The sequence below is a fragment of the Struthio camelus genome, chromosome 1 (assembly GCF_040807025.1).
Source record: "Struthio camelus isolate bStrCam1 chromosome 1, bStrCam1.hap1, whole genome shotgun sequence".
Lineage (NCBI taxonomy): Eukaryota > Metazoa > Chordata > Aves > Struthioniformes > Struthionidae > Struthio > Struthio camelus.
In genome coordinates this window covers 17001384-17026142 of record NC_090942.1, presented here as the reverse complement: position 1 = coordinate 17026142, position 24759 = coordinate 17001384, and the positions used below count along the sequence as shown (strand labels likewise).

At 43.0% G+C, this 24759-nt stretch overlaps 1 protein-coding gene across 1 annotated transcript in view; it reads right to left on the bottom strand.

Moving 5' to 3' along the window:
• Positions 1 to 607: 607 nt before the first annotated feature.
• The window catches only part of ABCD2 (ATP binding cassette subfamily D member 2), a 53295-nt gene continuing 29143 nt past the window's right edge, over positions 608 to 24759 (bottom strand). Inside the window, exons 7-10 of the mRNA XM_009665994.2 lie at positions 17080 to 17225; positions 9326 to 9410; positions 8470 to 8595; positions 608 to 5624 (exon numbers count right to left, since the gene is read on the bottom strand). Of these exons, the coding sequence (XP_009664289.2) occupies positions 5414 to 5624; positions 8470 to 8595; positions 9326 to 9410; positions 17080 to 17225 (568 nt within the window). The 3' untranslated portion in view covers positions 608 to 5413. The remainder of the gene's footprint in view (positions 5625 to 8469; positions 8596 to 9325; positions 9411 to 17079; positions 17226 to 24759) is intronic.

Sequence of the window (24759 nt, the reverse complement as noted above, 5' to 3'; positions counted from 1 at the left end):
CATCCCCTGGCACTCGCCTGGCACACTTGGCTAGACGCAAGCCAACTCCAGGTGCCAAGGAGTTCAGCTGGTGTTCTTAGGGGCCTCACACTCCTGTCCGCAGGCGTACAGACATTATTTTTGGATCTTAACCTCTGAAGAAAAACCTTGTCTGCTACTGCGGCCCAACCTGGGCACTTGCTTCTAAGATTTGTGACACCAGTGCTGTATGTGTCAACTTTATCTCATGAACATCACAATAGCAACCTTTGGGAGCAGTGCTGCTGAGTCCACCTGACACTGTGCTGCTGACAACGGCCTCTGGCGCGTTGCTCGGTGCCCAGCCTCTCCGCAAAACTTCCCGGCAAGCAGTGGCCCATCTTGACACAGATTCTTGTCACGAATCAGGGCTAAAGGGATGGACGCAAGACATGAGAAACCTCACAGCAGTCTTCAACATCAGCCTGACCTAGGAACAAAACGCCTGTTGTGACTTGCAAACACCCAACAGCCACCTCTGGCTTTCCAACCCCGTCACAGTGCTGAGGCATGGGAAGGGGCTCACTGAGCACAGCAAAACTCTCCCACGGGTCTTGACTGCTTTGCAAATAATTCATAAGGGACACTGTAAACTCAAAGTAAATGCAACATGTTTTATTTAAGGTTGGAATAAATTACAACTGTAAAGCATAATTTATTGCTGTATAAATTGTCTGCTCTTAAAAGGCATTAATATCAAACATAACCAAAAGAAAGACACATTTGATTAGCAGTTTGGTTCTCTTAAGCTTTATAAACAGCTGAGCAGGGTGATTTCATTCTATGTATAGTTGAAATCTCTGGTCATAGGCTCATAAACTTGACTTTGACATGCATTATGATCATTCAGACATAGTCAGGGAACAGTAGATGTGTTTAATTGCTTTCGGAAACAATTTTTATTGCAAATTCCCCATAAATATCCCATTAAAAAACTAGTCCTTCATTCCTCATTCAAATACAAATCCCACTGGTTTCAAAAAACTCCTTCAAAAGACGGTCAGGGTTTTCTCTCCCTGCAGAAGGAGGGGTGCTGATTCTGAAACAGGAATTAGTCTACTCTCAAAACTAAGTGAACAAAAAAACTTATCCTAGGTTAAAATTACTGAAATCCAATGAGTAAAAAGTGTTTTCTCACATCCTTGCAAAAAATAATTTCACATTAACTGATTGAAGTGATGTGGACTTTTCATACTTCTGTTGTAAGGTATCCTACACCCTGTGCCTGAAATTGGTATGAATTTTGCTGAGAATATTTACTTCTCCAGGATGTAGATGCTGACAAGTCCAGCCTGCCTCGAACTCTGGGGGATGAGAGGCTGTTCGAAGGAGGCCAGATGCACTGAGCACCTTGCAGTATCTGGCTCTGAACGCATAAATGCCTTGATGCAAACAGCTGCATCTAACTAGCTCCAGCCAGATGTGAGAGCTGAAGGAAGGCCAAAAAGTCACCCCCCGCAACCTCTGGGGCAGTCCCAGCTCCTGAAAGGGCAACAAGCCCTGATGGGTAACTCCCTTCACTCCACGAAAAAGGGTTTCACCAAGGCATTGGCCCCGCTCCGCCCCTCGCCGGCCACAGTGAGCGGCTCCCCGTGCCTTGGCTCCAGCGTGGGGGATCCCCGGCCTTTCCCTGTGGCAGTGTGCGCCTCCACTCTTGCTTTCCTGGCGCTGACTCAAGCAGCACAAAGGGAGCTGGCTCCTGCCCTCTGTTCCGCAAAGGTAAAACTCAAAAAGCAGAACGGGAGACTTCTGCCTCAATTAGCACTGGGAGCAACTCATAAAGTTTGCAAAGAAAATTTCCAGGGCAGCTTCTCATCAAGCTACAAAACTCACTTTCAAAAGAATGAGTCACTGGTACAGAAAATCCTTCTAAAACTGGCTCAGTATAACTCAGCAAGATCTCATTTGGAGAAGGGTTTCTTCTCCTGTCAGCGCTCTCGCGTTCTTCTCATGCCTAGCAGAATGCAAATAACAGAGTGAGATGCAGGGATATTTCATGCTGTACTACTGATTGGGAAGGAGTAAGGCTGTTATGATCCTGGATCCCAGAAATCTATATCAATCTTCAAGTAAAATACTGTTAGGTTGATTCCGGTGTGATTTTGGCTTTCATCAAAATTTCATCAGTAACATTTGTATCTTTTGTATGTTTTATGTAGAATTTCATTTAAAAAAACAACAAACCTTCCTCCTCTAAACACAGTTTCCTCAGAAAATGTTGTGCCATAAGGGGTGGCAGCTTCAATCTCTGCGAGGTGGCGATGCAGATTTCAGGTGCTGCATCTGCCAGCAACAGCTCCCAAAAAGTCAAGTGCCGTGGCAGAGCGTTTCAGTGGGAGTCTAGGAACGCGCAGGCCCACACTTTGAGCTATGTCAAATTGGGCCAATTGTTTGACACTCTTCAGCTGCCTCCTCATTAACGGTCTGGACACCCTAACCTTGGTTTAGCTCCCAGCCACGTGAGAAAGTGCCTAACGGAGAGAGAGGTGGGGAACAACCCCACCTGAGAGAGGAAGGGGAAGGCCCCTTCCTCCACCAGAGCTCCTTGGGAGGCCTTGGGAGAGCCTTGTGGAAAAGAGGTTTTGCAGCTGCCTTGTGCTAGCAGAATGATACACTGCAGCTGGGACAAGGGGCTGGGCCTGCCTGTCTTACCCTTTCACACAGGCATATGATGCATGCCTGCTTCATCGCCATATTAGAGAAACATAACTCAAAAATGCAAAAGCCTTTAAAAACATCAGTCATCTCATTTATGTGCACTGCGAACAGATTCTTGGCTGACATCTTTTCTGCTTAGCAGTTATGAATTTTTCTTTGAAGATGAGAAGGAGGAAAGCCAGCCTTCAGGGAGAGAGACAAGCAGAGGCACTTGCAAATTAAAATGCATGTACATGTCATCTACCACATTAGGGACCTCCAGTCTGTGCTTTACCTCACAACATCTTATTATGTTGAACCTTAATTTCTCATCCCTTTCAAAGGTTCCCAGGAGCTTTCCATTCCGTGTCAGTGAGATGTCCCGGGGGACTTCGCAGAGAAAACTAACGAGAGGAACAAACTCTTGTCGCCAGGACAAGTACAGGGTTACATTCAAGCCACAGACTCTGGAGGAGCAGGGCAGAGACCAGGCTTATTCCAAGTCCTGCTGCAAGTTCCCCAGGGGCATACGTAAAAGTAGCAAGTCAAGCACACAATGAGAGGGAAGATGGCCTAGTGGTTAGGGATCTGGCAGATCAAGTTAATTCCCCACTTATCACACTCTTCCATTGAAACTCTTGGCAAATCACTGTCTTTCCATCAAAGAGGCTTTTTTACTGAGCAAAGTGGTGGTATGGGACAGGAAGGACTGCAAATTGCTAAGATGCCAATAGCTACATGTTCAGATAAGACAGGCTGCATTGTCTAAACCAGTCCTGGAAAAGTGGGTGAAGTTACCAGAAAGAGGGAAGAATTTGCATAATTTGGGAGTGCTCAAGCATTCCCAGTATAATGGCTGGCCTCCTCATGGCAGAAGTCAGGCAAGGACAGTGACAAAGACATCACCTTTGCCAAGATGATGAGGTGCCATTGCAAAGTCTTTTCTCTAGTGCTGTTGCTGAGCACCCTGCTCTGAGAAGAATAGGAATCCTGCTCTCATATGAAACGCTGCCTGCAGCATCTGAATACAACTCAGCAAAAGAGCCCAAAGTATTTCTGCTCCCTTGACAGTTCACTTATGCTTTGCCCCTGCTCAGCCTAAGCAGCAACCACCGGACAGAAATCCTCTAAGGAGTCACACTTCTACCAAAAAAAAAAAAAAAAAAAAAGAACAAATTTCAAGATTGCTACATCTTTTCCTTCATTTACCCGCAGCAGATTAAACACTTGCTAAGGCTTTGTCCTCCTGCTCTTCATTTCCAAACTGCCTGTTTCTGAACGGCTTTTAGCAATGGAGGGGGAAGAGTTAGCTGCATCTCTGCAGCTGCATAAATGCAGTCTTCCATCCCAGCTTATGCTGCTGCCAAGTAAAGTAATGGGCTGTGGTATTTCATCTAGAAAGACAGTGCTCTTGCAGTCAGAGACAGCAAGTTGGGAGCTCTTAAATCTATTCCCGTCTTTATTTCTGACTCACTGGGTCTGGCCTCCAGTGAGGCACTCAGGCCAGCACTGTCTTATGGGTTTTCAGTTTAAAGCATCTTGTGATTGACTGGGGACAAGGTTCCTACTGAACTGAAAAGCAGACAGCACAGTCAGTGAGCACATCTGAAAGCAAAGCCGTTTACCAGTGTGTTTTCTCATTTGCACATGGGGAGGGCAGTGTTCGCCCATTCTAACAAGATATGGCAGGCATTAATTAGTGGTTACAAAATGCTCTAACTTTCCACAGGCCTTTATAAGTGCTGAGCATTTTAACTGGCAGGACAGCCACGCCAATTGAATACATTGTTAGAAACCAACACTTCTCTCTCTTACAGCCCTCCTCAACACAAAGCATCGTATGGAACAAACAAGTGTTCATACTGTGATTTTACAGACGGAGGAACTGGGTCAGAGATGGATGCTGGCTGGATCAGGCCCACATAGCAAGTGAATGAGTTAGTCGAGCAAAAAGCTAAGTCTCCTGATGCCAGGCCCAGTGCTCCACCCATCCACCAGATGTTCCTAAATAGGGTACATAAATAATCCTCCAAACAAATTGATGTATCACGAAGGGCAAAGAGCCTCTGAAGCTATGCATAACGGCAGAAAGTACAGCAGATGTATATTACATATTTTGTTCTCTCCCCACTTCTTGGTTGTGAGGGCAGTTGGTTGCTCTGCCAGTTCTCTTCTGGTCAGCCTACTATGTTATTTCCTACGGAAATGCAGCTAAAGTTGCGCATGTGATTCAGTAGCAGAACTGGACTTTTGTTTTACATGGGCTGAAAGAATGTTTCTTATACCCAAATGAGATTTTTGCATGCATCTGCATACTCATCCAGACACTGCCTCTGCTGTGCTCCATGCCTGACTTTCATGCCAGGTTTGCTCTGCGTAGCAGGCATATCATATGCACACAGTGACCTGGTACAAGAGCACATTCTGCAGGCCAAGATATTGCAAGCAAATATTCACCTAGAAAACCTAACCGTGCTGGTAGTTTTTTGCAGTGAATTGGGCTTTCACTAGGAATTAACATAAGCTGCAATGACTAATCTTATATTCTGTGCACTTGCTTATTTTCTTTTCACAGTTCAAACCACTTTCTTCTTTAATACTAAAATACTAAAGTCTTACATAGCATTCAGAGCATTATTTGTTGCTGGCTGTTTCTCTATGCTCTAAGCCTCTATTGCAATGCATGCAAAGGATAATGTCTGAATTTGTAATGCTTTTAACTAAAAAAATACTTTTAAAAACATAAAACATAAATTATTTATTCCTCTTTGTCCATTGTTTTAAGCACCGAGTCTTCTCCCAAGATATTGCACAGTTCATTCAGTCTCTGTTGCATTTTAGGAATTCCTGCAAGCTGAGATTCTAGTCTCTGTTTTTCCTCACTCAGTGATAAACGGATAGCGGTGTCCAGCTGTTCAAAACGCCAGCCTCCTTGTCCATCAAACTGCAGCAAGTGAGTGTGGTACTTCCTGCGTTAGAAATTAAAACATTAGTAACGGCTTAGGGAGCAGATGGTCCGTGTTTTTCACATAGAAATTCAGCGATGTGCTAGGTTCCTTGGGACAGGTTTTGAGCAAGATACCTGTTTTGAGTGCTGCCTCTCGGGAAATGGAGTGTTGCCCGGTTTTGAATCACTGGATCACTTCTGAAATCTTTTCAGTGACTCAGAAACACACAACACTTTTGTAGGGGATTTGGGTATTTCAAAGCCTGCCACTGGCACTTCCCACGGCCATTGCCATTGGTGAAATTTGGCAATGAGAAGCCAGCGATAAGGTATGAGCATTGGTGGGGCTCCTGAGCTGGGGCAAGCATCACCTCAAGCAGCCCGCACTGCCGGGAAGGGGGCCCTCGTGACCTGCTGCCGCTTTCCAGCTGCCTCTTAGAAATATTGGCTGCCACTGCAGTTGCCTCTATCGCAGCTCGGCCAGACTCCTCTTTCTCCAGGAGCCCTCAGAGGAGCAGCAGACGAGGCTCCTCTCACCTTCGGGAATGCCAGTCCCTGCTCTGACCATCCTGGGCACCTCTGCCTGGTGCACGAATCGAAGAAGCCAAGGGAGCTGCAGCCCCCAGTGCTGGAGGGAGAGAAGGGGTGACACCTACCCACTCATTTTCCTTCCAGTTGCAGGTATAAAGCGACAGTACAGATACGTATCACGCAATGCCTGACCCACCTTCCTCTTGATTTCAACTTGCTGCACATCCAAACAGTCCCTTCCCTTCCCAAGAATGAGAGGGAACGTGCGGCCCACTTAATCGCATTTATCTCACGTTCTAAGAGGTGTTGTACGCCCTAGCAGAAAAGATGTTTAGGCAGGCATGGTGCACCTGATGCTACTGATGAAACTCTAATTTGTTTGAATTGCACCTCAGTTTCCCTGCATTTTCTAAGGTCAGCTAAAGAAACTTCCAGTCCTAAAACACTGTGTGATTTGCAAGGGGCCAAAATAAAAAAGTTTGCACAGGAGTCACAGATCTTTCAGTAAGTATCAGGGTGTGTGCACCGAAAATATTCAAAGGTGTACAGGTGGAGTTTGTCAAGACCCGACAAGACATTTATCAGGCGGTGTAAGAGGGAGAGCAGAGAGCTCTCCCAGAGCTGCTGTTACAACCATGCAATTTATCACTATAAATTATTGAAGATAAGATGCATCATAAAATAGTGATTATAAATCCCACCAAGGGAATGTGACTTTCTCCACCAAGGGAAGTTTAATAAACTTCCATAGTTTATGACATGAGACTCAAATGATACTTAACTGCAGGCTTCCATTCACCACTTCTTGTACGCTATTCTCTACAACACCAAATGTTTAACTGATCCCTCTATTTTTCCTCCACAAAAATCAAAAAATCAGGATGCTAAGACAGCTGATTGAGATGGCTGATTGTTGTGGTCCAAGGAGGCAGATAATATTTTGAATAAAAGAGCAGACATTTCCTGGTGCTGTCCTGAGAGCACAGCATGTGACCCCAGTCTGGGTTTATGCAGTGCACTGCCTATAGAAGCACTCCTGAATTAAAGGTATTCGATACTTATTTCTTAACACTGAACACTTCTTTTTTACTTTTGTAGAATAAAGCAATCACCTCCCATCTATCCACCTGTTTTTATCAGTTCCTGATCCCACAAATCACAGATTTCTAATAATTTTGATAATACAGCTGCAGTTACAAGGACAATCCCAAGCCTTCCTGAACCCCACTAGTACTAGAAAACTAGTAATCTCAGTAGGAAAGTAAACTCACATCTTCCCCATGAGCTTTATTCCAGAAATTCCCTCTGCATCATCACTGTTTGTAGTCGGGATGCTCTCAAATATCTGTTTTCTTGAAGAGTGGTTTTAAAATAATCCCATCCCATCTTTCAAAATTTAAATAATACCTTTCTTTTAAAGTGCAAAATAAATTATTTTAAAAATAAATGTCTCTGTGACATTTTTTTCTGCCAGAATTCCTATTTTTTTTTCTTCAAATGGAGGTCCTGATCCAATGAAAGCTATTCTTTTTAAGGGAAGCAAATGGAGATGGATATTTCCTTTTTGGAGTAACAAACCAGTACTGAATTTTTGTCTTCAGCCTAGAAAAGCAATCTGAGAGCAGAGATCAAGGCCTTCAGAACAAATAGTTCAAATACTGCTAATGCCAGTTTGCACTTTTTGATCTCCTTTTGCCCTTCAGAAGTATTTGATTGCTTTATGTACTCAGTAAATATATTTATTTTCCTTTGATGGACTATTCCATGCTCAATATTACCTCACTTGAATGATCTTTCTCAGAAGTCTAGTATTTACTTTTTAATAGACAACCACATTTTGAAAGCCCACAACCCCTGCCGATACAGAACACACCCGAGGTTAAAACAATGGATATATGAATTCCTATGAAAGGACACGGAGTAGGTTATCCAGTTGCCATGTTGCCCGTCTTACCCCAAACACTGGCAAACCTCCCCAGGACGTAGCTCATGTTTCTTGTCATGTTACAGAACAATCTGGTGATATCTGCTGTAGCTGTGACACGGCAGACTAATTAATTGCTTCTTAGCTATCAGCATGTTGCTATTAATAGTTAATAACTGAAATGCATTATAAACAAATAAGAGGGAGGAATAAATATGTGCCCAAAAATGAAAAAAAAAAATCAATGTTAAATACATTTACATCTCTATTACTGTAGTCAAGTTATCTTAGCTAGCACAGTAGATATTGATTAAACAACTGCCCTAGTACACAGACCACCGTCTAAAAGCCAGTCCACCGACAGACAGAAAGCTAAAAGCAAGTACCATTTCAAACTCCTGAATGTACTTACCAAAGAGAAGGTCTGTGTGTTATAGAAAGTAGGGATATCCCAGCAGCTTTTGCAGCTTGGAATATCTTTCCTTCAACATCAATGCTTACAGCACTCGTGCACTCATCCAGCAACGCATATTTCGGCCTTTCAAGAGCAGATAAAGTACATTACTCTATTAGGATTTTGACAGTGTTCCCATGTATGATGTTTAATTGAGAGAACAACAGAAAGGGTCTGACTGGAGGAGAGAGCTGTTTTTCCTAGACGGCTGTCTCTCATCTAAGCCTGGAAGCTGGCTAGCAACAACACAAAGTGCCCAGGCCTTATTCACGCTTCCAGGAAAAATGGGTCTTATTTCCTGCTCTGTCTGGGTGCACAGCTATCAAACTTCTACGTCCTAGCTTGACTTATTATTATTCTGTCCTGTCAGAAAGTCATGCAGTAACTACAGCAATCCAGAAAGTTTCTACCCACTGCTATGTATAGACTGGGCTGCCTATGCAGTGTTTGCAGTCTTCAAAATTGAAAAGGGCTGGAGCTTGGCTTTCAAACTCCCATGACCTCCACCAGAGTGCACCAGACTTCTGCAGCACCTGTAGGACAGAGAGTCCTGGGGAAGATCTTTGTGCCTGAGATGCTAAAGAAAGCAACATCTGGAAAACGTTGCTGCAAGCAAAGCATAAGTTCTTAAGAAGCACTGCCCAAGCAAAAAAGCAGAGCTTGCATGAATAAATTGCAAAGCTGGTGTTCCTATGCAACGGTCTACAGTATGGCATGGAGATTAAAGTCTACTACTGCTCAAAGTGTTAGAGCAAACCTCAAAAATTCTTTGTGACTTTCAGATGCTGCTTTACGAACAAAGGAAAATGCTTACTTATGGTAAAACATCCGAGCCATGCCCATCCTTTGTTTTTCTCCTCCTGATAAGACATCTTTCCAATCCATGATGGCATCCCAGCCTGATAAAAAATACAAACAAAATGCGTCAGGACAATGTGAGTTTATGAAGGGAATACATGTTCACTTGCAGCATCTCTGCAATCCCCAGCCAAAATCAGAAAGAGCATTTCTGTTGCAGAAGAGACCGTTCAGGGTTCTGGATTACTTCTGCAGAAATCCCTCTGTACCTTTCCACTGTCACTCAATAGTAAAAACCTCCCAAATATCATGTCACTTTTGAAAGAGGAATTTAGCTTCCTCAGTCATGTAGGTATTGCCGAAAAGTATTGCTTACCATCTCTTTGAAAAAAAAATCTTTTACCTGCGTATAACTAATCATTTTTTTCTGCCATGTTTGTTTTATAGAACAATTTGCTATTCCTTCTTGAAAGGTGAACGGAAATTTAAAAACAAACAAAAAGAAAAAGGAATTAAGCGTAAGAAACATAAATAACAGCGTGAGATTACAATGTTTAGTGCCTGACTCCACTTGCTACTGTAGCTTTTGGCGAGCTCAACAGAAACAGATACACAAGCACATCTGCAGTTATGGATACACTCAGTGTGCACAAACAAGCAGCTAACACAAAAAACAGTGCATACAAACATGGACGGTTTTGCATACAAACTTCTGGCTACCTTGTATTTAAAAATGACCCACAACTGTTATAAAACTGTGTCTCCTTAACTAATATTCTGCATGGCCTGTAACGGAATTTTTTCCCTGGCATCACTTTCGGGAAACATGCGACAGGATTATCATGCATTTTATCTGTTTTCTTACAGTGGAATTGTGTTTCTGTGAGTATCATGGCATGATTTATTCCCACTAATGAAAAACTAACCTCAAATACCAGTTACCCTATTAAAAAACAAGTTTTCAATTAAGCAGTCCAGTTGGATAGAACAGTAAAATAACAGGCAAAGGTAAGGAGAGCGTGGATCCAGAGAAAATCCTGTAGGACATTTCTCTCAACAAATCACCCACCCATGGGAGACAGACAGACAGCTGGACGAGGGCTGAGCAAGGAAGAGAACATATTTCCAAATCAGCCTTGAAGCACTATAACTAAAAATTCAACAACATGAACAAAACCCCTTTTCTGCCACTGCCCAATCAAAAATAAACTTTTGCCAGAAAAGACAGTAAACAAGATCATAAACAGTGTCATTTCTAATGCCAGACCGGAGGCGAGAAAAGTGCAGGCAGGGGTCTGGGTTTGCGAGGGTGCCGGCGGCCGCCGGAGCGCTCTGCCCGGGCTTGGTGCGGCGCCAGCAGGGCTCAGCAGGGCTGATTCAGTCCTGGTAATTCTAGACAAAACCTCCGTGAATCATCTAGTGACAGGTCGCGTGATGGAAAACAGGAATTGGTTATGCTAGAAACTGAACTCCAAGAGTTTTCTCTCTGCAAAATCGAAAAATATAATGTAACATGAAGGAATTTTTATATTTGTGTATATAGTTAGATTTAAAAAAACAGGCTTGCACACACCAGAAACACATCACCCTTACTCATTCTGTCGTTTTCCTTACAGTTTCCTTCCGTTCTTGTTTAAGGAGCCTAGTAGGCACCCACAGGGGCATCGACAGTGCTTTCTATACGCTGTCTTCCTAGCAAAGATTAAGGTTGCTGCAAGGTGAACTGGATCACCATGAGGACAAACTGCGGTACAGGCATGTACCAGAGCAGAGGCTGTTGATGACAATCAGTGCCGAGTGCTGGGACCGCGCAGAGAGCTGGCGTGCTGTTGCCCTGACACCTTCAGCGCCCACGAAAGGCTACAACACGCTGGGAGCACTCCTTCAGGACAAACTGTGCTAGGGCCAAGGAAAAGGATCGGTCCTTCACAAAAGCCATGGAAACAACTTCGCTCAAGATGATATTTAGGTTCATATTCTGTGTTGTGATGGGAGACTGGGATCTGAGCGAGTGGTGGGTTGCATGTGTGCACGTGTGCCTGTGGAAGCAGTGCCTCTGTGCATGCACAGCCCTTTCCATATCAGCTAGTTTTTGAAGATTTAGTAAAACACAAAAAAGGACTGTGGCTCACGGAAGTGCTGGAAAACAGGGAAGAAACATCACCTTGTAAGCAAAATCATCCTTATTTCCTCTAAAGCTGAAAGATTTAGCCTCAGTTTATCAGGATGCAAGGGCCGTTTCTGTGGTCACTCAAATTATATTCTAAGCTTAGATTAGCAATGCATCTTGCCTCATCCCGTTTAGTTCCCTCCCTCAACCTTCCCATTCGTCACCTGGAATGCCTTAAACAATAGAGAAGGAAAGATCTATTTTAATATTGTCCCTTTGCTGTTTTTAAAATGATTTCCTAAGGTCTGAACAATTTCCTCTGAACACTTCGACAACGCAACTCACAATAAACTAACTTCCTACTATGCATTAACAACGGCACACATATCTTTCTCTTTTCTTTCTGCTGACATGGAGCGGTTCAGGAAAGGACCTTAGTGTTCTGCAAAGGTCAACCAAATCAGTGATTTATGTCACCTATAGCTAAATCCATTTAACAAAAGAAGAAATGAAATGGCTTATCCATGAGTGCAACCCAAACCTCTCAGTAGGTACAAACATAACTCTGGCTTTCAGAATTTCAGTTTCTTGCCCATGTTCTCGTTACACCCAGCCTTTGAGTGCACATGAGAGGATGGAGCACAGTGATGAACACTGGATGTCACAGACATGCCTTCTGCAACCAGCAAGATAAACAGTATTTGTAGTGTTCTGGGTGTCAGTAACAGTGGTAGAAACACACATAGCTATCAGTAGATACTACTGATAGCCTCATGATAGCAGCAATTCACTTTCTTGCATTTTTTTTTTATTATTATCCCTTTCCCTCAGTTTTCTGAAGGAAAAAGTAAGCTAAATATGACCACAAAAAGATAACACCGGGGTCTGCAGCACTGCATGTCCTGCATCTTTGTGCATCCTTGCACCTACATGCAAGACACGGCATTCAGCTGCCACAAAGAGGTGAGTTTAGAAGTTCCTTTTCCAGAATTATCATGTTCCTTCTTGTCCAAAGCACCTCATCAGGCCATGAACTGAAGGATCATTGTTTCATGGGAAAGGTCACAGCTACAAACTACAGCCAGAGAGTCCGACCCTGACGAGCTCTTTTGCACATGGAGGCATCTTGCACAGCATGCGTCCCTGGACAGCTGTCAAAATGGAAGCGAGCCCTGGCGCAGCGTGGGATGAACTCGCAAGGTGAATACTCAGCTGAGGAAGGAGCATAAAGAGACGATCAGCTGCACGAGTCCCAGCTCAGCAGGACACTGCTCAGATTAGCATCTGAGATGTCTCAGAGACCCCCCTGGAAAAGCTGGCAGGGCACTCCACAGTTACTGCTGGTGCCATTAACAGAAGCAAAACCAGAGCTAAAACGATCAGGTGAAAAATTCTCAGAGAGCTACGCTTGGCTGTGTGTTTAGACATGACCTGTGTAAGGTTTCCCTGGACAAGACCCAAATATATGACAACTGTGCAAAATAATGAGGAATAATTATGATCTGGGGTGCTGAGAAACCCTAAACAAGATGAACTTGTTTGCTTACGCCATGAGCCCTAAACTGACAGGTCCAGTCACGTATTCAGCATGCTGCTACATGTACACGTGGCTTTTCTCATGCGACAGGCTATGAGGAGCCTAAGGCTGCAACGCTATTGACACTTGATAAATATATACAGATTTTTAAAGCAGGTCAAAAAAAAAAAGGAAACACTTTATGCATATTTACTGTACATCTGCATACTATTACTCAAGATGTCCGGATTTACTGGATATAACTTTCTTTGCTACCTTCATTTTAAATGAAATTATTGTTTTGGCATAGCTAGCAACTTTGCAGGGTTGACTGGGGGCCTTACTGATAATGTTATTAAACAATATTAATATCATACACAAAAGTATCTCCGCAATGACTCATTGCACCAATAAAAATACACAAGAAAGAAACTGAAATTGTCAGTGTCTCTTTGTTCAGCTTAGGCCAAGTTGGCAGTATTGTGTCCAAGGATGAAGTTAAGGAGTACAAATTGGCTGGAAAGCAAAGGTCAGTAAAACATGGCATTTCCCTCACCCCCAGCAGGTGAGGAGCAGATGGGTGTGGGATTCTGTGGGCAGGAAAATCTGCCCCTAGCAGGAAGGGATGCTACTGGCAACAGGAATTGCACCTGCTTATGCCAGGGCTTGGGCTTAAGAACACCAGAAAAGATGGTGGTGGGGGTGGAGGTGGGGGAGGATTGTTGTTGTTTGCGGCTTTTTGCTGTATTCTGTTGCTGCTGACTGAAAAAGTTTCAAACAGGTAACACAGAAGCTAAATGCAGCTCTTTGATTTATTCTAACTGGGTCAAACCTTCCTGCTGCGAAAAATCAGAGGAAGTTCTGCCGCTGGCAGCAGCAAGAATAGTGTCTGACTCTTTTTGGCTACCTGGATTTTGGTGAGCTTTTGTTCTGATGCAATTTGGAAATAATTCAGCTAAAGACAACGGAGTGACTCCAGCACAAGTAAATTCAGAGTCCGGCTTGCTTACTTTTGGCTCAATCTGGCTTTCTCGTAACTGCCCACAGGGAGCAAAACACAGAGCTGTGAAGCACCTCATTACACATGCATGACATCTGTGGCCAGTTGAAACACAACAGGGTCATACCCTAAGGAACATGTCCGGTAGAGGCATAACAGTACAGGGGATGGGTGACGGGAGAAGATAGAGGTAAAGATACAAAGGAGAAGAGGATCTACAGTAGGGAAAAAATTAATGAAGAATGATGTTTGATTTAGATACATAAACAATTTACAGCCAGCCAGCTCCTTTCTTAAAACTGTTTATGAAAAAGGTTTGAAATAGCATGGTCCTATCCCATATATCGCCAAGAATCTGGAAAAAATAAAAGTTCTGATGATGGTTTCTTTCAGATGCAGTATATTTTCAAAAAGTGTATAAAATACATACAGAGAAACTCACTGGAAATTTTTCAGTAAAAGATTTTTTTCCATCAGAAAATGCCAGTTTTTGTCAATCATCAAAGCAGTCTGCAAAAAAACCCCACTTGTTCTGCAAGCTAGGGTTTTTCATTATTCTGCAAACAAAAATGTTCTATTTTTAATAAAAATAAGTGCTGGTTTAAAAATATTGGCACAGAAGTGAAGTACTTCAGCTATGCATACATGAAAACTTCAACGGTCAATTTTGAAGAAGTATTTCTCCGGCTTTCGAGTTTAAAAAACAGAATCTGAGTGTTTGATTTGAGAATTTGAGAGCTCACAAGAATATGCAAGCATATAAAATCTATGCAACACCAAATCACACGTCACGGAACTCATCTCTGCTCCTACCTTGGCACTTGTCTCCTCCAAACGCCCAAGAAGAAAAGGGAACAAGCAAGTTTATTATAGCCCTAAAAGCTTCCCGGCATGTGGTAATCTCTCTCCCTGCTTCCCAGCTTTGCCCACTTCGACCGTTTTAGATTGCAAAGTCCGCAAGGCACTTTTCTTATCATTGATTTGTGCAGATTTTTGCACAGCACACAATATTGTGACTGGGGCTCCACAGTTCTTCACGACACAGTGCCAATGAGCATTAACAGTGCCATCTACCCTCTTTATAGACTGTGTCCTAAGTCTCACATGCAAAGTCAGACAGGCAGAAAGGCAAGAATGGGGTCAGCAGTAAAAGAGGACTAAGTGTCCCTTGGCACAGAAAGTAGAGCAAGTCTCTGATTCAATTCTATTTTTTTCTATTTGGCAAAACAGAGCACTAACACTAGGCAACAGCATCTTGCAGGAGGGGCACTGTAACTGCCCTATCATCAGTTACATGATCCAGCTACAGGGTAGTAACCCACAAAGATGTGCATTCAGAGACTACTGGGGATACGGTTTTGGTGGCTGAGGGTCGTGTGCCGCTCAGTGTGTTTACAAGTACCAACAGGCTCTGAACGCACACTGCACCAGGGCTTCTTGCCACGTACAGTGTAAGAGTTCCTCCTTTTCCAGTTCCCCATTCCAACACATCTGCCTGTCCTTTTGCAATCTGTGCACTTACCTTCACTTAGAGAAGTAACTAGTCAGGCATACTAACAGTAATAGTTACAGTGTCAGCATAGTGAGTGTCTGCAATTATTCCAGTCACTGAGTTTAGTTCTCTACTCAGGTTTTTCAATCCTTGTGTCATAATATCAGATGTGAATAATAAATGTGAACAGGATGATGACAGACTTCTATTTTCTATTGCACTTTGAGGGTCATCAGTCATTATCACATTCTTAAAGAGGTAGCACTAACCTATGAAAAGAAGAGCCTACCTACAAGGCTGTGAGGTGGTGAGCTATCTGTCGGTATGCAATTGCTGCTGTAAATGACTCCTACTCCCCACTCTAAAATGCACAGAAAAGTCACCAGATGAGAGTTCATGCAGATTTGAAAAATAAAATACATCTGCCTTTTGAACAGCACAACCGGTTTCCAAGCAGGAACTGGAATTTAGAGGTTGCCTTGGGATTCCCAGTGTCTGAGGCCCTACTCTATTCTGAGAACGATCCTGCTAGACTTCAAAAGCAGCACACACATTACAAGGCAATGCACCTGAAGTACCCGCTCAAAAAGGAGCACAGGCAGAGATTGAAAGGGTACATCCAGCTCTCCTGAATTCACCTTCCTAGGGAGGTTTAGATATCCTCCTTCATCTCTCTAAAGGTTAATAACTTTGTCATATGTCTGTTATAAAAGCAAACTGATGTGAGGCAATTCAAACTACAGAGTAGTGGCTGGTAGGAACAAAAGGATGAAAATTATTGCTATGCTTCTTGCTATATATTCTATATATTGCTATATTTTGCAAACATTTTCCCAATACAGCTGTTGGGGAAAAAAGCCACAGCTCCAGCTCCTTAGATACAAAAGAAGCCTTTAGTATCTTGACGTTTACTGTTATGAGCGTATTTACACTGCCCCCTACTCTTAGGACAAGCAACGCTGAGAACACTATGACAACTGATACAGCAAGCAGTGGCTGGCAACACTCTACTGGTACCCAGAGGAGTTAGGTTATCTTTAACTTGTTCACGCTGGTGGTGTGGTAACAGACACTCCTTCCTACAGCACGTATCCTATTGATCACGCAAACCAGGGAGATGAAAACAGACACGACTCTCCTTTCACTACACGCTTGTAATGTCACATGTAGTCCGACATTACAAAGCTTTAAGACAGCTAGCATTTTCTAAGAGAAAGAAAGAAGGCTAGTGATCTCACACTTCCATGCAATTACAATTCTTTTTTTTATCAATGAAGTCCCATAAAATCCTACTTTTGGAGCAAGACCCCTTTGTACTGTTCTTAGTGAACATAAATCAAAAAGACAGTGTCTGTCAAGTACAAAGCAAGAGACAACAGCTGGACATTGAAAAAGCTGGACAGTATAAACAAAGAAGGATGTTCAGCTGGGCATGGATTTACTGGGGAGGAGAGGGGCACGTTAGCTCTTCTCCCTCCATCAGCAGTTGGGTGGCATGAAGCAACAACCATGTGGTCATGTAGCTTCCACAACCACAGAATGTCTGGATCCAATTTCACCGGTTTAATCAGTTTAACCAGAGGTCAGGCACACTAACACATGTCCCTGAGGACTGGATTTGATAAAGCTTATTACAAGAATATGCAGTTTACCTCCTTCTCTTTGAACTATGTGGTACAGATGAACTGTATGCAAGATACACTCCAGATCCTGGTCTCGGTATCCTTTCTTATGCATGTCTTCCACCGAGTCTGGATAGATGACTTGATCACGTAGCGTTCCAATGGACATGTAGGGCCTGCGAAACAATAAGGAGAAACCAGTAATCTACCGCTGGCTCCCAGTGAGCACTTGCTGATGTTCCACGAGCAGAGTATAACACTTTCAATATTGTGTTGCTAAAACTGGATTTATCTGTGGGTACATTGTGGATGAATGGTTTTTTAAACTTGCCCAAGGGACAACGTATTGTTTACAAAAGAGCTGATTACAGCATAGCAACATGGATAGTATTAGTATGAAAATAAACTGACAGTTCAGGTAGAATAAACATCCACTTCATAGCTCATTCTGAATCCTTTTACTTTGAGTCAGGAACACTACAATGTATTCAAGGTTCTGCATGTTTTGAGATTCAGAATTTGAATTAAACAGCCACACGTCAAATACAAACTGTAACAAAAACTTAGCAGCTAAAACTGGGAGAGACCTCCATGGTGCAGTAGGACACACCCAATTCAGGCAGAATTGCATTTAAAGGACTATGAAGTCTCCTACACTGCACCGCAGAAGTGGGCCCAGGCAAAACTTAGCTAGGTCTAGAAGCCAATCTGTTTCTGGTTCACAAAAAGACATATGTTAGAGAAGCTGATCAGCTTTCCCCTCCCAGCATCAGCCTCCCTTTGCCAAAGAGAAGGCTGAGCTGTATGTTTAGCAACTTCTGAACTGCCAAGGTAATCTCCTTTGCCTTACTAAAATAAGCTGTCTCCACTCTGGAGCCAGAGCTCACAGTCACAGCCATGGCCCTGGGATGGCTACGGACTCCAGCCTACCCAACACCATGAGCTGTGCCCAGCCACCAGCACAGCCCAGGCCCTATGAATTCTCCCAGTCTCTAAACAAAGTCATCTCAAAAAACTGCTTTACAGCTGTGTAAGTGATACCAGGCCTTTTGGGTTAGGATAGCAAAGGCAATCTAAGACAACATTAGCTGCCTCCCACTCATGCACACCACAGCTCAGTGAATCTCATTCATGGGCCACTGAAGCACATGTTGGACCCTTGACACACTGAGTTTTCGTCATTTCGTAGGAAGAGTCATACACGTATGTCAACCATAAATGGGAGCAGCCCTCTCTATTTCAAGTGCTCCAAATTCAGCATCTGCTTGCCTGGGCCTGGCCCGTTGTTACTTAGCTCTATACATAAATGTCCCATGTTGCTCATTTCTACTCTAACCTGCCCCATCCAGTCACACACACAGTCAGGGACTTTATCAACCAGGCTGGCACAGTGAGAGGACTAGACTTAATTAGTAAGGACTCACTCAGAAGTTCTGGAGCTGATTCTACTGAAGCTGTTGAGATGCCTTAGGTCCAAATCTACGTTCCCTAGGCCAGCCCAGGAAATTCTATTTAACGCATCCTGGACCATCTTGGACCACAGACTTTGATGGACTATTTTAGCCATCCAGCCAAGGATGGTTGGTCAAAAGCTCATCCCTGCTTTCCTGGCAGCAGCAATGGGTGGCACAGGAAAAGATTGCCTTTGCAGCTCCTATCAGCAACCAGAACACAAAAAAATTGCTGGCTGGGACTCAAGGTCCCACGCTTCTGTGGATAGGAGAGGGTCTACTCTGCCATGAGCTTTTGTCATCTGCATTAGCTCTGAAATAAGGGGCATATATGTCCACAGTCCTGGCAATTTACCTGAGCTCCACTTACAAATATATATTAGCTTGTACAATGGTAAACCAGAGTAGAAAGAGTTTGAAGAGAGACATCTGCTCAGCCATCTCTTTTCCTCTTCTTGTTCTAAGGAGTTCTTGTGAAGGACTGATATTCATCCTGTCACACAGACCCTACTTTTAGCTCCCTGGGAAGCTGGTTAAGACCCTGGTAGCGATCTCGGGATTTTCAGGTCAGATGGGGAGGTCTGAGCAGAACAGTCAGGCCCAAGATCCTGTCCTACTTTCTGTGCCAAGAGTTACACTAACTGCCTCCGGGTTCATCTGCCAAAACATTACTAGTCCTATTAAAGCTGTGGTGCCAGGGGATGATGACACAAAGGAGCACTTAAGATTGGGCCAGCAGTGAGGAGTCTTTCAGGCAGCTTGCTCTTGCTGCAGAGAACTGTTCCTAACAACTCCACAGGATGCTGATGGGAGGAGTTTTCATCCCTGAAGAGCTTTGGATTTGTGAGACAGGCAGGTCTTAGGCATGCATTTTAGGCTTTCCCTGTCAGAGATGTCTAATGACCTTAGCAGATTTCTTCCCTTGCCTCTGAAGTGTCTCTGCAGATGGGGTTGATCCACCTAACGTTATTCTGAGAGTCCCTAGAATGCACTACAGAATTATTTGAAGGAATTCATAATGCAACCGTTTTACGATTATGGAACTAAAGCTGTAACATGTGGTGAAAGGCACATTCAAGCAGCTACCAGCTGCATTGTTTTTAATGCTGCAGGCAACAACGCTGCTGTACCCACCAGTAGTTAAACTGCTTTCACCACCAGCTGGGTGAAGGTGGGAAAGGCAGGGACCTGCTCACTGTCTTTCTATCATTTCCCCGCTGAGGGCAGAAATCCAGATGGAGCAAAACCAGAACCACAAGTCAGATATAAACTTTGCTGCTCCTCTTCACTAAGGGCATTGTGCTGCTCTTTGCTTACTGTGGGCAGAGTGCCGCCATGGGATGCAGTAGGAACAGCAACGTAAAGTGCAGTAAAGCATTCAAATTAACAGCAATATTACAAAATCTTAACTCTAAACATTATGTAATCTCCCCAAATAATGATATGTTACATTTCCATAATGCTCTCCATCTAAAATCCCAAAGGGCTTTAGTTACTGCATATGCAGAAAGTATTTCACTCACTCCAGACTGCTGCCATCTCTGGGACAGAAGACAGCAACTCCACCTGGACCCAGCACAGTTTAGATAACCATGTGCATAAAAGTGTGTAATTTAAATGAAGCTGCAGGCAGGAACAAGGAGAACAGAGTTACTTATCATATAATTTGTCTGGGGATTAATACCTTACTCTTGCGAAGTATGATCCTGTAACGACTAGCAGCACTCAGGGCCCCAGATTTAACCTACAGCACAACCAGGAAGGCAACACTCAAAGCACCACAGTAGGACACTTGTTCCCATGCTGTTTACTGAGTCACCAGCACCACTTCCTAGTGCAACTGGATTATCCTTCTGGCCTCCCATGTAAACACACTAGTACCGCTAAGCATGCCTCTCCCCACCTAGCTTGTAAGAATGAAAGAAAAGCCTAGCTTGCAGTAGAATAGCAAAACCCACCACTTACTGACGGACCAGGAGAGAGGAAGAATGGCTAGTGGTTAGGGGACTGGCCTGGGAGCTGGGAGATCAGGCTCTACTTCCTCCATCCTTACAGGGAGCCACTCATGTCTCTCAGGGCACACTTCACCTTGCTTGGAGTCAGGTGTCTAGTTCAGGGCTCTAACGCTTGACAACAGAGCGAGGCACCTCTGTGGTTGAGTTATCCTATCTATTTTAGGCTAGGGAGGGATTGCCCCCTGGAGGTGCGTTCCTCTCTCCGCGGTGGACAGAGCCCAGACGGCTGACTTAGATAACTAACTTCTGAAGTGCCACAGTCACATGAGATCAGTCTCAAACTAGGTGAGATTTCCCCATCCATAACTTGAAGACAATAACGTCCTTACCTAGCATGGCTGCCACAAGGAAAAATGCAGGAAAACCTGCAAAGCGTCAGATGTTATTGCAACTGAGGTTGCAGGTAACCTCAGTTTGAGAGCTAGACATTAAGTAGTAAGAAGTACCGGTGACTGAATATATCAACAGTTAATTTTTGTCTTTGCTGGTATGTTCCCTTTTAAAATATTGTTTTCATTAAATTTTTAGCAGTTCAAATAACAAAAACAATCCTTCTGTCCTAAAGTAATACTCCCGGTGTAACTGGTCATAACTGATTTCTCATGGAGATTTTCCTTTCAAACAGAGTCTCTGGGTTCAAGTCTCAAAGAGAGCACTCTCACAGGCTTTGAAAGTAACTTCTCTGCAGCGGGGGGTCATGTCTTTGACAGTAACACCTCTGCAATTGTTTTCCTTCTTTCTCTGTTTTCTGACATAGGACTTCTATGCTGGTTTCGAGAAAGAGGACGTAACATCTTCTTCTACAATTCTTTGTTATAGCTTTGGTATCAAACCCTCCACAAATCAAAGAATTTACTGATCCTTTTCTGGAATTTCAAGGCATCCAATTGGAAGGGAGAGGTTTCCAGTTCTCACAAACTGATCTCTTTTCAGTCCGTTTGAGGATTTTGCTTCATCAACAGTTCCTGGTTTGTGCACTTTGTGTTGCACTTTGCAGAGTTGTAACTTTTCATTTTGCTGGTAATAAGCCTGTCATCCCTAAAGCTTAGGACTTCCCCCTTGCAGTGCAGACTTTGAAGAAAGATGATACCAACATATGCTGCAATCTAGGGCCTGCGGTCTTGACAAGTCCCCAGTGCCCTATTGGCCCATGACATTGTGCGTAGTGTTGGCAAAATATTTGAGAAATCATATGGGGAGGAAGGACAAGTGTTGCAGAAACAATATGATATGGTTTCTTTATTGCTGTTAGCTTTGGAGGGGGAGGGATGCTATGAAACAGATTAGAGTACATACCAGTCAGCTGTCTTTCCAAGCAGAGGACTAACACATAGGTGCTGATGAGCTTAAAAAGGGAGGTATAATGCCAGTCCAAGGGGATTATAAGAGTAACACTGCACACTGTAACCCGGCAATACTATCATTTGCTAATTCACTGATGTCCTTAAGGACATCACTCTTTTGGATAGCAAGTTAAGGCAGATGCCTTGCTTAGGTGCCAAGAAATTTCTGTTCCAAAATCAGAACAAGCCATATCTACATGAAGCATTACAAGTACTTCCTGAATGTATTCAAGGGTGTTTTAATCTTCTATGGAAAACGAGTTGTGCTGACGGAACAGATGACCCATTCATGCCATCTGTACTGTCATTTTAGAAAATTATAGCAACTAATTAATATGGACTTTGAGAGTCTATAAAGCACACTGAATCTATCAAAATCCTAATTATAAGCACCCTGGAATAAATAAGGGACCGAAAGTGTATCCTGCCTAAGTGGTTGGCATCAAAAGGTAAGGGAGGTTAGTCCAATGTAAGAGCCCAGGGAACTGCTACCAGGTTCTGGAAATCACTTCACCTTCCTTGGCATAGGCTGTGACTAACATTTTCTCAGTGGAAGGTGAAGTCTAGAAACTATGTGGCTTGTGATTCCTTAACCTACCTCCAGGCACATGATTGACCAATCAGGACCTGACTTGCCATTTGCTATCCAAGTGTATTTTCAGTTATTGCATGGTTATTCTGACAGATATACTAGGTCATGTGGGAAAAGGTTTACCTCGTAGAAACGACAAGTGATACAACTATAATACGCTCTTGGTTGATCCATCTTTTAAATTTCTGTTTCTGGCTGACAAGACGCTTCTTTAATATACGGAAGCAGGAGAGAGAAAGGCAAAGACTATACCTGGATTCTTCTTTTCATGGAAATTACAGGTTAGGTTCTCAAAGGAGTTTGGGATGGCCTGCTTGGGATGGCAGGCAGAATGCCTGCTTTGACATCTAAAATAAAATCTATTTCACATTTAGGAACAGATTTCTCTTTTCCAGGAGATGATACTAGAGTCCAAGCTCCAGTCCTGGAGGCATCTTCCTAGGCAACCAGAAAGCTCCCAAAGAATCTATACCTGCACTGGAGACTCTCCAGTCCAGGAAGCCAAGGGCACAGCTCACATCTACAGATGTGCCCAAACACTGTTTAATTCCCCAGAAGATCCAGTACAGCACAAACAACAAAAGCAACAGTTTTAAGTCCAGCACAGAACACAGCAGCTATCAGAAATGCAAGATGAGGGCATGTATGACAAGCTAATGGTTAGCAAACCTCTTCCAAGAACTGGCCTGAGGCTAAATTTTCTTCTCAGGTTGCAGGGAGTCAGATTCCCATTTTCCTAGGCTAGTGTCCAGGCTAAAGAGGAGTCAAAGGGAGGGCACCTTCTAATCTTTCCACTGAGGCTAAGAGACAGGAATCACATGTCCCAAGGAAGAATTATTGGAAAGAGCCTGATTATATATCATACTGGTTAGAGTTCTCACCGGAAGGAGGGAGACATTAGTACCAATCCTTGCTCCATACATTATTTTTATACATACATATATGTATATATACATATATACACACACACACATACACACACACACACACATATTTAATTAAATGCTCTTAAATCCTATTCCTTCAGTAGCATTTTAAAAGCACATTAAGAGGTACTTCAATCTTATTTAGGTGCCTGCTCTCAGGAGAGGGCTTGTTATAGATAAAGGGGTTTAACATTTAGCACTCAGTTTGGCACCTAAACTTAAGTAAGAGGCAGGAGTTCAGACATACATTTGCATTTAGATTTCCCATGGGCTAACTCTAGGTGGTTCCCTATATCTACTGATTTGAACAATTTTCCAGAAGCCCTAAATCTCTCCCTGGCTATCTAGGGAATCTACCTACTTATCTTTAGATCTTCCAATAACACTGCTGGTGCCAAGATCCCAGTTTTTAGGTGTGCAATACCTAAGCTGGAACCACTTCAGCAGAACTCTGGCTCTTGCCATCCTCTTGGTTTAAGTCAAAAGTAAAAACTCCACAGGTTTCAAAGAGGCAAAACTTGATCAATGGTGATGAAAACATGCCTGCCTCCATTAAGTAAAGTGATATAGGTTCCTAATAATTCTTTGATGACACTAATGAAATATACAACAAAAAGGTAGTGACAGCAGCATCACTTAAACTTTGAGAAGATAAAACTTCTTGAATTAAGGTGAATTAAGTTCTTGCACAGTTGTGCTGTGCCCACTATTTTCTCTCACATAGAATAATATGGTGTCACTAAAGAATTAAAATAGAGAAAATAAATAATATAGTATTTAGCAAATAATCAAAAAGCAACAGCCTCAGTTTATTGTGCTGTATCTAGTTCAAGGGATTTAAGGGTCAGCTAAAGTTTCAGGAACCCTTCTAGTAACATAAATAATTGATATCTGCTTAAAATACCCTACTTCCCTCTCAACTCATACAGAACTAGCCATGAACATCCTCTAAATATTTCATATAGATCAGTTACTAGAGTGGCATGTCATCAGCTTATAGCCATTAACATAGTTTACAGGAAATTAAGTGTACAGTATAAGACTTAATTCTCAATGCATATAATTAGAATCTGGTATCAAAGGCTGAAAAAATCACACTAATCACTCTGTGGCTTTCTCTGCAAAGAGGCTATGCACATCTCTCTAAGAAAATAATCTGGGAGGAAATAATAACCAGAAAGATAAAAGAAGGCTTTAATTAAAAGTGCTACTCATGCTCAGGTATCATCTCATCTCATGATTTACTTACTCACCATTACCAAGATCACTTACAATATATCTAGAACTGGTTAGATGGCATAAAAGTTTAAGGCAAACAATTCACAATATTATCTTTCTGTTCAATCTATTTGTATCTTGTGATAGGTACAAAGAAAACACAAA